At 35.9% G+C, this 18,192-nt stretch overlaps 1 protein-coding gene across 1 annotated transcript; it reads right to left on the bottom strand.

Annotated features, from left to right (window-relative positions):
• Positions 1-4,170: 4,170 nt before the first annotated feature.
• On the bottom strand, positions 4,171-17,434 carry LOC107743595 (phosphatase and actin regulator 2-like). Its single transcript, XM_016556925.1, has 13 exons — positions 17,392-17,434; positions 16,646-16,678; positions 16,264-16,338; positions 15,432-15,572; positions 13,484-13,708; positions 12,179-12,647; positions 10,633-10,805; positions 9,443-9,599; positions 9,141-9,196; positions 8,137-8,198; positions 6,815-6,952; positions 5,495-5,571; positions 4,171-4,845 (listed from the first exon to the last, which is right to left on the bottom strand). The coding sequence occupies exons 1-13, from the start codon at positions 17,432-17,434 to the stop codon at positions 4,830-4,832; spliced, it is 1,665 nt and encodes a 554-aa protein (XP_016412411.1). The 3' UTR covers positions 4,171-4,829.
• Between the last annotated feature and the right edge of the window lie 758 nt (positions 17,435-18,192).

The following is an 18,192-nucleotide window of genomic DNA, read 5'->3' as shown; positions in this document are numbered from 1 at the left end:
AAATCGACGCGTTTCAGAAAGGTGGGGCATAGAGGAGAAACAATAATGTACATTATGTGGAAAATAATGTGTTTTTTAAACCTTAAACCGCATAAACACATTGCATTACACCAAATACACAACATAATGTTCTTTTTTGCAACATCATATGACCCCTTTAATTCAATGTGAAATCGGATCCATTTACATTAACATGAAATTAAAAAGTATGGAAAGCTGCTTCGATCTGCTGTGGCATATAGCTCATTTAAAGCAAAGAATGCATAAAAAGGAGTGGATTTTTCCAATGTTTGTCCAATAAATCACTGCAGAGGAAATTTCACATCACCATGACTTCACTGATAAGAGATTTGTAGCGTTTGAGCGTGGCAGTCAGCGGTTGCCACTAGCATAGCAAGACAAATCCTCGCCAGCTGGCTACACAGTTTGAGTTATTCTTACAACAGAGTCATTTCTGCAGTGTCATGATCAGGAATAACATACTGGCACAGAAGCTCACCAGCTATTTTTATTTTAAACTGAAGGATAATGCTGAATTAAGCTGTTGAGGAGTCCAGAAGGTACTAGAAAGATGCTACAGAAGGAATTATGTATAAAAACGCTGCAGTTGAGCAGATGGTCAGATGAAGCAGTAACAAACAACCCTTTCAGTCACTCATTACCCTCCTACACTACCAGCTTGAGCTCTTCTTTCAAACATATCATCGCTCTGAGAAAATAACACCTGGACTGGCCACACAAAAAGGTCATTGAGTAAACATTTCATGTCCTTCAGTGGCTGGCACTAACCTTGACAGCATGCGTCTACGGACGTGACTATTGCTACATTCAGTCAACCATAAAGCCATCCCCAACATCTCTAATGGTAAAATTTCAAATCATCATTTCCAGTGGAAAAGCCATTCATTTGAGCAAAGAAAGAGCTGTCACATGCTTGCTAAGTCTTAAGTCAGCTTGTTATGTGTGCTAGTGCCTAAATGTGCTTATAGATTAAAGGTCATTTTGCTCCATAGTCATTTATGGACAATTAACTTTGAAAGTCTATCTGTCATGCTGTAATTCAATATAAGATCATAAAGGTTTAAATGTAATTCTGTATGAGTACATACATATCTATGATTAAATATGTGAGAACAGATGCCAGTACCATCTGATTAGAGGCACAAGCAACTGGAGAAGAAAAACAAGTTAAAGCAAGCATGAAATCAAATGGCGTGCACTTGGCGCCTGTGACGACAGCAGCGGTTATGTCTAAAAGGGCTTGATATGAAAGGTGTGATCTGCCAACATTATTTGCTCTGCATGTGTATGTCATTTACTGTACATCTAATATGTGCCACAGAATCAAAGAAGGCTTCTGGATGACTTGTAGATTGATCACTACAGACTCACAGATAGAGTGCAAACACACATGTCAATATTAAGACGATGCCAGAATGATACACAATACATGACTGTGCGTCACTGGGAAAACAGTTCAAGAGCACAGCCGACACGTTCAGTTTTCTTACGCACAAAGATTTCCTGGACAGCATCCTTTACAACAATAGCAAGCACTTGATTGATTATTTACAATAATGACATGTTAATACAATCATTTTGACTTAATATAAATGTCTTTAATAACAATCTGGTCACTGTAGGATACTGTCAACTTACTGTAGGAATCTACTGTATAGATGCATTAAAATGGCTTTATTTGTATCCCAGTACACCTACAATAAAAGTAGCTTACAATTAATCTTCACATACAAAAATATCTAGTTTGCCTTTTAGCTTGTAGAGGTGCAGTTGTGCTCAAAATTATTCATACCCTTGGTAAATATGATCAAAGAAGGCTGTGAAAATAAATCCGCATTGTTTATCCACTTGATCTTTCATTCAAAAAAAACAAAAAACGAACCTTTAATTAAAGTTAAAAAAAAAGTGAAAGTGGGGGAAAATCACATTATGAAATAAATATTTTTCTCTAATACAGTAAGAGGACGTGTGTCTATATCGTCCTAATGCACGGTGAGTAGGAGAACTTGAGTGGCCAAAGACTCCAAGGATCACAGCTGGAGAACTGCAGAAAATAGTTGTCTAGTCTAGAAAATAGTCTTGGGGTCAGAAAGCCTCACAAAACAAAACAAAAACAATGTTGTTTGGGAGGGCTTCAAGAAAAAACTAGAAAAGAAATAGCTCTCATCCAAAAACAAACTCCAGCATATTTATTTGCTAGACACGACTGGAACTTTAAACGGGACTGGGTTCAATGGTCAGATGAAACAAAAAAAATTAGCTTTTTAGCAGCAAACACTCAAGATGGGTTTGGTGCACACAGGGATAAAAAAGAAAAAAATGTGTACAATGAAAAATACTGCTGGATCTTTAATGTTGTGGGCCTATTTTTCTGCCGGAGATCTTGGATATCTTGTTCAGATAGATGGCATAATGATTTCTATAAAATACCAATGGATAAAAAATTAAAAACTGACTGTCCATGCTAGAAATCTTATAATGGGCCATGGTTGGATCTTCCAACAGGACAATGATCCACAAACAAACATCAAAATCAAAACAAAAATGGGTCACTGAGAACAAAACCAAGCTTCTGCCCTGGCCAACCCAGTTAACTGAGCTGAACCCTAAATGAGTGTGGTGAACTGAAGAGGAGAAGCACCATCATGCAGCTGGAAATCTGAAGGGTCTGGAGAGATTCTGGATAAAGGAATGGTCTCTGATCTCTGATCTGTCAGATGTTCTCTAAACTCTTCAGGCATTATAGGTGAAGACTCGGAGCTGTTCTCTTCAAAAGGGGGTTGCAAAAAGTATTGGATAAAAGGGTATGATTAATTGTGACCAATGTGTATTAGGGAAAAACATTTATTTCATAATGACATTTCTCACCCATTTTAAATTCTTATTCTCCAATGAAAGGTTAGATTTTAGTCAATTTTTTAAAAAATATCTAAAGGATTGATGATACAGATTAATTTTCACAGCCTTCTTTGATCATATTTACCAAGGGTATGAATAATTTTGAGCACAACTGTATATAGAATAAATTGCATGATCATAACTATTCAGCATCTACAGCATAAAATGTCTAGTAATTGTTTCTAAATCATACAGTATGAATGATAAAATTCTTACAAAAGCGCTACAATATTATTTATGCTCTCTAACTACACTTACTAATTCTCCTGCTTTGTTTTACTGGCATGTACAATTATTTTCATTTTTTGTTTATATATATATATATATATATATATTTTAAATGTAATTGCTTTAAAACAAAGAATATATAGACAGTTTAAATAGGAATAGATCTCTCAGTATACAGTGTGGAAGTATGAAACTCAAATATATATACTAATCTATACTAATCCGTTTAATAAAAGACATCTTAACGGCTTTTTTCATTAAATAGCGATGAATCCTGTATAAATGTGATTTAAAATTGTCCAGTGGTGATTAAGGTGATTTCTAATGTAAATTTGAGAGCTTGATAACCTAAATAACTAAATAAAACATACAGAATGATAAATACAAGTTAATGTTTTCACCCCTCTTTAAATGTGTTTCTCTGAGAAAGAAATCAAGCCAATATACTGCAATATACTGGATGTATTCACATATATCATACACGGACTGTACAACTGATTTAAAATAATTTAAGTTTCCCCAATTTCTAACTACATGAAAAAAAACAACAACAACTTGAGTGTCCAGCAAATTCTGCCTGTGACATACAATCATATAATATATAGAGCACCAAAATGTGCAATAATGCAATACAGACACATTATATAATGGACTAAAATAATGGACTACAAGCCCTTTCCAATTTGAGTTAAAACTACCGTTTCACTACATTATATTGCTTGCCACATCTTGTATCCGGTCGACACGACTGTACTCAATAAAACCCACCAAATTTATGTACAACCTAAAAGCCAAATCAACAAGATGCTAGCTGAAAGTTTGAGAAACCCGTGATAATGTTAGGGAGGAACTAAAATACAAGGTAAATAAACATGAATTATGTCACGAACATATGATGCTAGTCTCTTCCTGAACAGCAGTTACAGATATGTTACAACATGACCACATATATCAAGTAATCAGACTTTTTTGGAGAAAACAAAACAAAACAACACTGTCAAGGCACAACATAAATCTGATTACATACATTATATTGAGGACGTATTAATCTGGATACAGCGGAATAATGGCAGTAATAAACCTGGACATCATGATGCCCAAATGGACCTGAATATCCATGTAATATACATTGAACCAGATACATGAGTCATATAAAATGTTTTTTCACATGCATGGATATTCATCGATATTACTGGACTCTGCATGAATGCTGCAAGAAATATGTAATATATACAAAACAAAAAAATCCTCAGAGATGCACGCAGCAACAAAGCGAGCCACTGATGAGTCACTGAACGCGCTTCAATGATTTACACTGCTGTGCTCAACCTTGAGAGAATATCAGGGACACTTTAAATTAAAAGAGTGCAAGTCTTGTCCTTAGTGTGTGCAAAACCATTACAGATATGGAAAAACGTGTCAGAACCATTGCATTGCTGCATCTTGTTTGAAGGTCCCTCTCTATCCGTTTCAGATCGCAATGGCCTTCCAGGTCCATCTTTAGCCGCGCTGTAGCCCTCTAGTGGCTGAAAGCAAGAACCAAAGTGCAGCCGATGCCAGAGAAGAGCCGGCTGCCGCAGGGAGCCAGTCTGTTAGCCTCCCAGCAGGAAGCATGGCGAAGAGACAGGAAGAGAGAGCCTGGAGTTAGCGGCCGTCCAGCACCCCCACCACCAGGCACCGCCTCAGGGCCGATGAAACCTGCCACAAAATGGAGAGAGCAGACACTAGTTTAGAAGCGATTCCAGCAGACGGGACGCAGAACAGATCTGAGCAATATTTAGAGGAAACGAGGCAGTGGAAAGAGCAGCTGATGGGATCTTTCTTATCACCAGCAAGCCTATTAACACAGCACTTGATGAATAAAGAGCCCTGCCAGATACACACTGACAGACGTCTAATTTATAAGAGATGCAAAGTAATAGCACTTTGTCTATCCATTTCCAGCAGTTTGCTGAGATGATAAACCGATAATCAGCCAATCATAGTGCTATGGAGGCACCACCTCTCATCGTGTGAATTTTGCTATATTTCACATAGGGCTGGGTAAAACGTGAAGTTTTTGTCATGTTCTGAGAATAAAGACTAGTTTAAAACCACAGTTAATGGTCTGGTTTCTACAACTTTCACTTAGGAGCAAAAATCTGCCTCTAAACTTGAAAGAAATAAAGATTTGACATTTATCGTGATGATTATCGATATTGAAAGATATGAAAAATTTGATTGTGATATTTTTTTGGCCATATTGCCTTGTCCAGACGTTCTGTAATGTCTATTCAATGCTTTATGAAACTCTCACAATGTTTTCAGTTCATCTTCCTTTGATCAGGCTGCTAGTACACAAACATACCTGGTAAACTGTTTGCTTTCTTCATGGACTTCCATTTCTTTGCTTTTAAATTCATTAAGTTCTTTACGTATAGCAGCCTGTAAAAAGAAAAAAGAAAGGTCATTAAGTGACAATGACAACTGAAAGTTTGTACAATGAAATACTTTATGAAACAATGCAAAATGAAACGTTTTTTAATAAACTACCATTTAAAGGTTTAGGATCGGTAAGACTTTTAATGTTTCTTAAAGAAGTCTCTTATGCTCACAAAGGCTACATTTATTTGATCAAAATATTGTGAAATATTACTACAATTCAAAATAACTTTTTTATTTTAAATTGTCTTTGATGAATAGTAAGTTCAAAAGAAAAGCATTTATTTCAGATTTATTTTTGAAGTTTATTATACTTAATTATATGTTAATATAATGTTTTATGTTAATTCAATTACATTCATTATCATGAACTACTGACAACAAAAGTATTTGAATTTTGTTAATTATCACATTTTAATGCACCAGTCACATGCCCAGTAGGTGGCATCTGTGACCATACAAAAGGCAACTCTTCCATTGTTGATCACACTATCCAGATTTACTATTCTCTAAATTATACAAGACAGGAACTTAATTATATGCATAGTTGATATGTATGCAGCTGATGGCCCCAAGGGTATATAACAATATAGATAGGCAACGAATGTGTTTATCCTGTTTATTAATTATAAATCGTAAAGGAATGGTTGTATAGAATGAAAATGTCATTATTCACAAAGTCCCAAAAAGAACAAAAAAGTCCAAAAAACTATAAATCCATATAACTTCCTGTGTTCAACAAGAAATAACAGCAGGTAACAGGTTTAGAATGATGTGAGGGTGAACTACTCCCATTTTGGGACAACCATTAAAGCATTTGTGCTCTGAAATATCTAAAATGATATAGAAGGCCTTTAAATCTACATAAGTGATAAATTGAATTAGTTTGAGATTCCCTTAGTCTTTAAAAATAGAATTAAAATATTAATTCCAAAAAGATATATATATATATATATATATAGATATATATATATAATTAAATATATAAGTTAAAAGAAAAAAAGAAACAGTATTAATTTAGCTGTGTTTTAGAGCAGTTTAATCTTTTTCTACTATAAAGATATTTTTAATCCTCTGAACCATTGTTATTTAAAATGAAAAAAAAAAAAAATCCTACTATTCATTAAACTTGATCAACAATTGCCATGGTTTATGTGCATAAGTGGCATCTGTGAGGTGTGCGTTCAGAATTCTATTTAGCACAGCACGCACACTGTAAAGCAACAGTAAGAGAAGAGTGCCTTACTTTGTCTGCAGGGGTTAACCTGGTCCAGGGCTTGTCAGCACGGCGATCATAGTCTTTTGCTTCTGTGACCTCCACATATTCATTGAACCGCAAAATTCTACGTGCCACCAGCTCTGCAACCGTGGGCCGGACGCTGAGCTACAGACACAGAGCAATTCCTCGAGTCACCTTTTAATGTGTGTGCAGTCACCTTTAATAGAAGTTAAGCATGTTCCTTCTAGCCTAAGTAATACCTTATGTGAGTGAAACAATGAATGTGTCAAACTAAATTTCTTCTTTGAGAATGAAGCAGGTTGGATGTGACTGACTTTACAAGTGGAAATATTTAGAGATGGTTTCTACACCTAAAGTCATTTGTCTGAAAATCACTGTCCATTATTGCGGTTTCAGCTAGAACAGTTCAATTTTGAGAAAATCTCTGTAACTGACTATTGAACCATTTTATAGATCTGGTCTATCTGACCGATTACATCCTCTGTCCTATTTCTCTCCATAATATAGGGCATTAGCAGCAAACTAAATAAGGCGGCTATAATTAAAATGGTCAGACCTCCAACCACCACTCTTACAACACGTCAGGAATATAAAACTCTTTTATACTCCCCACAACACCTCACACATTGTAATCTGGAGTTAGCGAGTGGGTTGCAGACACAACCAAATTAACTCTTTAATCTAATTTCACAATAGCAGAGGAACATCTTAAAATATCAAATAATAAATTCAAGTACAACTACATCATCAAAATGTCAATTAGTCCGTGTTAAAGTGATGTATTGAGCTACTAGTCTCATTTTTTATTTGACTTCCTTGTAAGGCCAGCAGATGGCGCAATGCCCCACAGTCCCCTATTTTCCATAAGGTGATGTCACAGTGATGATACCGATTCATGATGATTCATAATATCTTGCAGCATTATGCAAAAGTAACAGGTTAGGAGTTATTTGAAATAAATGTAAACTTATACTTGTAATGTTTCAATATCTGACATGTCTAACTTCTATGGAAGCCCATCTCTGCCATATAAGGGAAAAAAAATCATGCTTTGGGAAATCACAATTATGACATAAGAAGTCAAAATTATGAGATACTAAGCCAATCAGGACAGGACATTTTTTGTCATCATTATTTTAGAATTATGACTTCCTATCACAATTTAGATTTAGTCTGTCATAATTTTGTCTTTTTATCTCATTATTTATGTCATAATTGTGACTTTGTAATAATTATGATTTACCATAGCAGGTTTTTTTTTTTCTTAAGTTGTTCTTTTTTTCATATATTTCTGACAGATTCGACAACCAGACTGCAGAAGGTTGTACCTTTCGGGATAGTCTTCTTTTAATCTCCTGCTTGGCCTCTTGTTCTTCTTCCTCATTTTTCTCTATAGGGACACAAGAAAGACCTTTGTCAGTTTCTATCCTATTCAATGACTGATACTTGCTCTGAAATTTAAATACATAATTTGACAATTATTGCAAAACTGAGAATAAGACTTTACCACAACCAAGGTCACTCAGTACTAACTGATATGTGAATGTCAATGCTGATTTTTAGTCTTTCTTGTCAGTAAGTGATCGGAGTACAGTGAAAGCCAGCATAACATAACATTAAATGGCTGTCTAGAATCAAAGCATGGTCAGTGATGAGTTCAAAACTTAACTGTGTAACATTGGCCAAACACTGAATTTGCCATGGGACCAAGAGGATTGCTTGAAGACTCCTCCATACTCCATCCTCTTGATTTATAAGTTGTTGTGATATTATGAGATTTCCAAAACAATCACTGGTATACCTTCTTTTATTTTTCTATTTATAGGACGGCCTAACAATTCAAATTGACACTATACTCTTATGATATCTTCAATTATCAATGTCTTATTTAATAATAAACCTCACTTTTACTTCAGAAAACAATAATAACAACAACTTGTTTATACTGTATATTATAATTTTAGATTTGGGACATTCAAGCCCTTTAAGGGGCTGCTAATATCAATTATATCTCAGGTAAGCAGTGAGCTTTAAGCAACTCTGATGAATTGTTTACACCTCCCTGATTGTTGGCATATAGCTTACAGCTTGTTAGAGCAGAGCTCCTTCATCACATTCCTAGCTTCATCAATTATATCACATAAAACCAAGGCAAGAGAAAAGGCAGAACGACATAGGGACTGAGACACACAGCGACGTCTGTGACTCAATGAATGTCCCTGCAACATCAGAGGCAGCAATAAGCAAGAACAAACATTAAATGCCCTGGGCATCCCGAACAAAGCAACTGTCTACAGACTATGTAAATGAGATTGTGACAGAGGAGACATACGTTTTAGAATATTTCGCTGTTCAAGCTCTTCTGTGGTGGGCCTTTGGCTCAGCCGTCTATGGGAAAACGAAAACAAGAATCAGTCTGGGAGAAACCACAAAGACTATTGATGAATATTTAGACTGTGTTTTGTAAAGGAAAAAACAGGCCCAATTCATACTTCTCAAAACACTCAAGATTATCAGAAACAAAAATTCTGTCAGGTGTATCCAAACTTTTGACTGACAGCATTGATTACCATAAATTGACAATGTTAGTGTCCAAAACATACTAGCAGTACAGAACAGCATGATTTAATGTACCTCACTAATTTAGAGCCGATCTGCTGTCGTAGCTCCTGTCGCTCCGTCTCTGAGGTCCGTGGGAGAATGTTCTTCTCTTCTAGCTCCTTCTTGCTGGGCCTGTTACCAAGTTTGATGGCAAGCGTGTCCTTGCGGCGAATTTTGCTGGCAAGTGAGCCTACAAAGAGAACAATTAAGAACAAAGTATGCGTGATATATTGGTACCATATTGGTTATCTGCCAATAATGTATCATTATAGATTGATGGATATATATTTATTTATATATAATGGCTGAGGTTGTGATATTTAATTGTGATTTTGATCCAATTTTGATCCAATTTTGTTGGAGGAAAGGTAATGCAAATGTAAAAATTAAAATTACACTCACTTAAAGTTCATTTTAATAAATTATGTAACACAGTAAATGCAATTTTTAGCAAATCTTAAAATCACATTTTTTATATTGTACATTAGTGTTGTGATGCCTAATTCACTTGCAGAATTTTGTGTGCGTGTGTGTTTTATTGTTTCATTTATGTATTCAAATAAATTTATTTATTTATTCCAAATAGTAAATAATTTCAATATCTGACATTTATTAGTTATCAGCCATGATATGAAAATCATTATTGGCTTATCTGCACTGGACAGTGCTTTAGTACCATTGCAACCCAAGAAAAAAAACTTAATAATAAGGTATTTGCATTCTGACACCAGTGAAGCATCTTCAGATTGCAGTGTGGAAGGAACAGAAAATGAGAAACAGGCGTCAGTCTTTGCAGGAATGTGTTGTGCAAAGTGCACTGGCAGCAAAGTCTGCGTAGTAACCAGCATGTCAAAAAGTAACGCTGACAAGACACAGCATGTTTTTCCAGTTTGACAAACTAAAGGCTTGTACTTCAAAGAATTTTGGCAAAGCTCTGGTCCAAGAGAAACTTCTAAAATGCAGATACCAAGAATGAAACCTCTTGGAAATGTATCATTCTGTACTTGTGCTACATTTTGTGTTGTTTATTCATAAACATTAGGCTGAAGACACACCTTTGCTAGAATACTCTAAATGCATATCCAGAAAAGCTGCATATTTAAGGCCTTTCAGTTACAAAATTTTAATTTGGCTCAACTTTTTAAATGCTTTTATTGACAGAAAATATGAAGAAACAAGGGGTTGGGGTCTAAAAACAAAACAAACCAGACTTGAACACATACTAGAGGTATACTCATCATCCTCATCCTCCTCTTCGTCATCTTTGTAAAGTATAGGTCCATCTGAATCGGAGTCGTTGGACTGGCTTTCTTGAATGGAGTCAGGAATGATGGACACCTGTGGGCTTTCAACATTGACGATTTGTCGTCTCTCTCCCTCTTCAGTCCCAACAATCCTACAAAAGGCAAAGCAAAACACTAATTTAGTCTAGCTAAAACATTCATAATCAGAATCCGTTTACATAATCAAATAAGGGAAAGAGGCTAACATACTCAAGACATTAAATGGATCATACATCATTCATTTTTAAAATTAGTACTTTCCCTGACGTCCATTAGTTAGGTTTTTCTGTGCCAAAAGAGTCATAGTTTAGTTTTCCATTTTCTACCCTCTCACTGACTCTTCGAGATAAATGGGTTTTTTTTTTTTCGGCCACTGCACATGAGGTGAGCAACAGAGTTGATCGCTACACTTCAGTGATCACACTTCTTTTTTTTTTTTACTACACTGCAAGTAGCACAAGTTTGACAAACTGTCCCATCATATAACCCCTTCAGTGCACTTGTTTTCCTGTTATGCTGTAGGTCTAGCTAAAAAGTTGATTATACACATATAATCACGTGATAAAGTACTAGACAACTCACTATATTACTACAACTTTATCACTAGCCACATTTCCTGTCAAGCAAGTTACAAGATCAAGGTCTATTTGATGTTATATACTGATTACAAAACCGTTTTGGCAAACTATGAATAAACAGCACAACTAAAAAAGAAGAACAAGTTTTTAGCCTGAAGTTACATCGCAGAAAAAATTACACTACTGCTCAAAAGTTTAGGGTCAGTATGGATTTGTTGCTATAAAAGAAATTAATACTTTTATTCAGCAACGACACATTAAATTGATCTAAAGCAAGCGTAAATACTTATAAATTTTTATAAAAATGTTGTATTTTAAATAAATGCTGTTCATAAATGCTGTTCTTTTGAACTTTCTATTTATCAAACAATCCTGAAAAAAGTATCACTTTACATTTTACAAAATTATTAAACCGCAAACTGTTTTCAAATTTGATAAGAAGAAATGTTTCTTGAGCAGTAATTTGCCAATCAGCATATTAGAATGATTTCTGAAGGATAATGTGACACTGAAGACTGGAGTAATGATGCTGAAAATTCAGCTTTGCCATCACAGGAATAAATTACTATATTTTAAAATATATTTAAAATAAAAAAAGAGAAGTATATTATTGCTTTTACTGTATTTTTGATCAAATAAAATGTAGCCTTTACCCCTTACTTTTGAACAGTAATGCACATTGTGGTTTACCCCAATCTCACTAAACATCTGATTGGAGGATGACATACAGCATGACTCAACTGCAACAATCATACTACCTTCAGAGGAAATACACAGAGCACATGGCACACTGACATGCATGTGTTATATAATCAAAATCAATAGCACAACACTAGAGGACATACAGAATTTACAAAGTGACATTAAACATTTACATGAAAATTGTAAAAATACACATGTAAACTGACCTCTGTGGCTGGTCTGCCACTGCCCTCTCCTTCTCTGTTTCACTCTCTGTGCTCACAGATTGGCCTAAAGTGTCTGAAGAAAGTGCATTTGAAGATTCAGAGAAGGACGTTTCCTCTGTGGTTTGGTTAACATAGGGCTGCCTTTTGTCCTTCTCTGCAGAGGACTCCAATAGATGATCGGCACCCTTCCCATTCTGAGAGGTCTCCTCAGCCTTCTCAATACTGGAGGTCACTTCTTTTTTCTTTTGGTCCTTTTTAGAGGAGCTTTCCACAGTCTCAGACGAGGTTTTGGAAGGGGGCCGTGCTGACCTGGAAGGTTCGGTTTTCTTGGCTGACTTGGGTTGTGCTGCTGTTAGTTCTAAGTTGCTGTTCTTTGGGGTCTTGGAGCAGGTAGATGAAGAAGATTGTCCTGAGGCCTGAGAGGAACTCTTGGATGCGCCTGCAGTTTTCTTAGGATTCGAAGGTTTAGCTGTGAAGAAATTCAGGGAAATTAGAGACTTGGATGAGTTTATGGATATACCAACAGCAATGGTGGCATTTTAAATGGGGTTTCTAAGAATAAGAACTGATAATTACAGAACTATAAGATAATAAGATAATATGGTGTATATAATAATATCACATTCACTTGTGTATTCAAAAAATGCACAGATAAATAAATAAATAAATTAATTAATTAATGCTTTAGTTAAAAGAGAAAGCTGTCAAGCCACCAATGATGAGCTGCACCAGAGACACACAATGGACAGGTAAAAGGACAAAGGTATAGCACAGTGTGGAATAATAAGCCCGTTTATAGACAATTACGTGACTGTGGCTTACATGCACAAAGTCCTAGTTACATGCAAAATGCAACACATTTATTGTACCATTATATTCAGACATAAAGGCAAACATCAATAAAAGATTATAATGTGTTTAACCAATGAGACAGTAGACATGTAATGCAAGCACAATAACAACAACACAAGAAAGCCATAATGGGTCACAAATGAGTCAGGATGTCACTTTGCACAGTACTGGATACCAATCCCAAGCTTGTTAAACCATAAAACAAAAAAAAACAAAAAAAACAAAAGCAAAAGTTGCTGTCTAGCAAACTGAGCATTTTCCCTTTCTCAAATAAATGCAGATAGATTTTGCTGACATTTCTGACAAACTCGAAATGTTCCTTAAAAGATCAAGTTGGTTCCCAGTGAGACCGGTCAGGGGGAAAGAGACGCAAACAGGACCCCTCCATGCAGAGCTTGTTCACCACGCATGCAAACACGATGCTCTATTCACATCACTGACATGTGTACTTACCATTGCCACGAGTGGCAGTTTGGGTGGTTTGTTTGGGTGGAGGAGCGGAGACCTGCTTATTGGTGCTCTTGATTATCTTTTTACCCCCTGCTTGGCCCCCTTTCTTCATGCCTGTACTTGTGGCCTCACCGGAGGGTTTTTGGGGTGTGGCCTGGTGTTTTTTAGTAGGGGTTTTTGGAGCAGCTGACTCACTGGCCTGCGGGCTGCGTTTGCTGTCATTCCTCTCTACAGGAGCACAGAGGAGCAGAGCACCCTAAACTGTTATTGACTAAGAAGACCCTCTGATCATGTCAGCATTTAGCTCTAAATTGTGATTGGATAAGCCACGTTCTAAGCCATTGTAAACACAAATATGGCCACACTTTATATAATGCAGTAAGTAGTGACACTAAACAGCCAACAGTAAAGCTTTCTAACTATATTAATTGGCTGACAAATGCTAAATATTGTCATACATAATGACATAATTTTATTCAGCAATGATGCATTATATTGATCAAAAGAGACAGTGAAACCATTTATAATGTTACAAAGATTTTTTTTTTTTTTTTTTTGATAAGTGATGTTTGAACTTTCTATTCATCAAAGAATCCTGAAAAATTGTATTACGGTTTACTCCAAATAAATATTAATAAGCACAGCGGTTTTCAACATTGATAATAATAAGACATTTTTATTGATTTCTGAAGGATCATGTGACACTGAAGACTGGAGTAATGACTGCTGAAAATTCAATTTGGCCATAAAAGGAATAAATTACATTTTGAAATATAGTAAAATAGGAAACAGTAGTAGTTTAAATTATATTTTACAATATAAAATTACAATGTATACACAATTAAAAAATGGAAAAAAATTTTTTTTTATAATAATAATATTTTTAACAAATAAATCAAGCCTTGGTGAGACTTCTTTCAAAACCTTAAACTTTTGAACGGTAATTTGTGAATATATTGCTGGTGCTGTTTTTAGGCATGGCGGAAACGCCTCAAGCGGTTTAATGCTTGCCCCATGAAGAATAAAATATATTAATTGGTGGGAGAAATGTGGTTGAAAGAATTACAGAATTGGTGTAGATCATTAAAGGGGCAGAAATGATAAAAATACAGTTTTGACATTCCCTTGTGCATCTTATGACTGTGGCCACAACTTCAGCCTACAGCTCTGATGAAAAAAGAAAAAAAAAATCCAAAATGATGTCAGTCTAAACGGCATAAAACCCATTACCTAAAAGGATGGTTTCAATACAAAGCACTTCATGTTATTATTAACAATGGTTTTAATATAACTTCAACCAAATCAATACAGCACAATAGACACTCGAGGGCATCTCACCACCTGAGAGGTTCAGACGATCAAGAGACGTTCATTAAAGACATATGTGGAGAAAACTACTCAGTGAATAAAACCAAACACACCCTTGAAATAAGCTTCTCAGGAAATGTCATTGTTCTAAAAATAACTCCATTTGTACAGTTTATTAAAAACTTGACCACATCTTCATTACATTTCACTGAACAAGATAGAACTGTTGCGCCAAAGCAGCTCAAACTTCCTCTAAACAACACACACTATATACTTACCGTCAGTCTTTATTCGTCCATTTTGATACATTTGCTCTTACAGTACAAGCGTTGATTTTACTATTGTTCAGCCACAATGATATGAAATATGGATGGTGTGGTGCAGAAATTACACTGCAACAGCCATTATAATATGGATCACTTTGCTCTGTCCATGCAGTGAACAAAATGTTGTGAAAAAAAACCCAAAACATGAGCATGCCGAAAAACCAATGAAAGGACCCCCCAGTCAGACTGAAAAATGTAACTTATGAGTGGCTTGAGCTTAAAACATCAAAGATAGATTAGTAGTACAGTTAAACTGAAGATGAAGATTCAGCATCTTTCTTTTGCCCCTTTTTGATAAAAGAAACAGAAGACGATACCTTCTGGGTCCTCTGCCACTGCCGCCAAGTCTGCTTTTTCTTCTGGGACCAGCTCTGGTGTTTCAATGTCTACTTTGACCTTTTCAGTAACTCCACTGGGCACTGCATTACCATTCAAGGTCTCTGTGTTCAAAGGATCATCTAAAGATATCATGGAACCAAGACAACATGCCTGCTATTCAGTAAAAACACAATTTTGTTTGCATTGATATTAAAGTCATTCAAGGCAGTTCTTATAAAAAAAGTGCTTTGGTTTCCCCATGTAAGGCCAAATAAGACTACTTAAAAGTATTACTAAAATTCTTTACTCTGAGCCTGAAGATTGGGACGGATTCTGTTGTTCTCACAAAGTAAGTCAACTTATTTGGACGTGAACAGTAAGTCCAGGAAGTGCTTAGCTTTTATTATATGGATAACATCGATGAAAGCCATTTAATGGAAAACATTCCAGGGTGGTAGAACAAAGTATTAATCTTTGTTGCTAAAGCACCCTATATCAGTTGTTCACGCAGTGGTAACTGCGGCTACAGACATTGAAAAAAGTTCTAATGAATTTGTCTTCTACTGTAGGCGGTGGTACCACAGTGGTTAAAAGTTAAAGATTGCATCTGATAACCCACCAGCACCACTTCATACATGAAGTACACAGAATAGACCTCCAAATAACCTACTTGAACTATAGGTTGCTGCAGGAAACTGTCCTTATAGTGTACTATAAACCAAGAATAAATTATCTAATAACAATTTTATTGTGTAGAACATTCCTTTAATATTCCAGAAAACAGGTCAATGGCCTCAGTATCACATTCACTTCATTTACCTAAAATCTCACCTTGGTCTGGAATAAGGACACCTTTGTTTATAAGCTCTTCTCGAGTTTGCCTGGTGGATATTTTCCTCTCCAGAACTATAAAGATGAAGGAGACAGAACATATCAAGATATCAATTATATTTAGGCCTCTATATGGTTACTTTGGTTCAGTGAAAGTGCCGGCAGCTGAAAGCTGTAATGTGTAATACATTTTATGATCTATCCAACATAATCACCAAGTGAATGTCATACTGGATGACGGAACTTTCATAGAATTGTGAGGTTGCATCAAGATAAGCCAAGAGGGAATCACTGAAAGACTACATCCTGAATATACATATTTGGATGTGTTGCTACCATCATAAACTTTCAAGCAAAATTCTATTAATAAATGGGGATATACCTTTTGAGAGGTCCTGGAACTTATCACTGGTTCCTACCCAGACCCTTAATCACAGAACCGATTGATTATTTTAGGTTAGATGCTCACTTTAGGTTTAAGGTTTGTGATTCAACCAAGAATTGAACTCTCTTCCACCCTACCCCCACCCCTACATAATTTCTTCTTAGCTTGCAAAAAGAACGGATTCTGACAGAGAGGTGTGGCTTTTCCACATGGGCTACGCAAAGAGATATTAAACCCGTTTATCAAATATAATCCAACAGAACAGCAGACCTAAAGTCTCAGGCACACCTGGCCAGATGAAGTGTAAAATGATCACAAGAGCATTTCCACACGCCTAAACGGCATCAAAGAACTGAGAACAATAAACAAAGAGTCAGGATCCAAAGCAGTGACACCATTTATCATTTCAAGAAAATTCACACACGATTACATTGTTCTCTGCAGAATTACAGCAGAGACAAGGTGTTGAAATACTGTACATGATGATAGTTTGATACTTTATGCACTTTATAGTTGTATGAATTGCTTAAAAAATTAAGACAGACATGTTATAATAGTCTCTGATTTCAACGTAAATAGAGTTTCTAAGTTCAATTCCTTCTGAGAAACAGTTGCCAAAAAAAAACACTGAGAATTGACTAGGACTTGTCACGTCATCCCTCCCTGAGCGTTAATTGAGATAGCGGTGTGGGTGAGTAAACAGCGGGTCACTGAATGAAGAACAAGCCCTTCCAGACACTTACCGCTCGCTCCCTGAGACAAGCTGGAGACAGATGTCTGGCCCATGTCGATCTTCAATGGGCCGCTAAACAAAAATCATACGACGCCCCAAGAACTTGTGCAACAAAGCCCACTCGATTGACATAACAAGAGATTCATTTCACTCCTCCAGCTCTGAGATCTGCTTCTCAAAAGAGCTTTTCCATACTTTGCGAACTCGTAAGACACGCAATCGAACTCTTGAGTCCCCGGATTGAAATGCCTGTCATTCTGTTTTTGCAGATTGTAAGCAGTCAGAGGTCATAAGGAGGAAGTTTCAAGCCCCTCCTTGCTTCAGCCCTGCTTAAAGCATGGAAATGTATGTGGGTAATGTGTTGGCCAAAAGTGACATCATTAGAAAATACTGGATAAGGAGTGTCCGTGCTATTTTTGACTACACTGCTTTACTGTATTAAAAAAATAAAATGAAACTAAAATAAAAACTTGATTTATTCTGTTGAAAATGTCTGTTGCTAACTATCAGAGCATTTCGGATCAAGAAATGACAGTGTAAAAGTTTCCCTGAATTTTACATCCTCTAGCCAAAGAGAGTATAATAAAGCTATAAAATATTCATACATGATGTATAAAAACTAAAGATTGTTTATTATTGATAATTTTAAGACATGATCGTCTTGAATAATGCTACTTTTTACTCCAGTGAGTTTCTGTAAAGACACATACCGTAACACTGACCTTCAACAGCGGGGCATGTTGTCACACCAGAACCGGCCATTAGATAGGCTTCCAAATGCTTTCATCAAAATTTAAAAGGTAAAAAATAT

This window comes from Sinocyclocheilus rhinocerous, unplaced genomic scaffold, assembly GCF_001515625.1.
Source record: "Sinocyclocheilus rhinocerous isolate Xijiao unplaced genomic scaffold, SAMN03320098_v1.1 scaffold677, whole genome shotgun sequence".
In the NCBI taxonomy this organism is placed as follows: domain Eukaryota; kingdom Metazoa; phylum Chordata; class Actinopteri; order Cypriniformes; family Cyprinidae; genus Sinocyclocheilus; species Sinocyclocheilus rhinocerous.
Note: the sequence above shows the minus strand (reverse complement) of the source record. Positions and strands in the feature narration are given on the sequence as shown.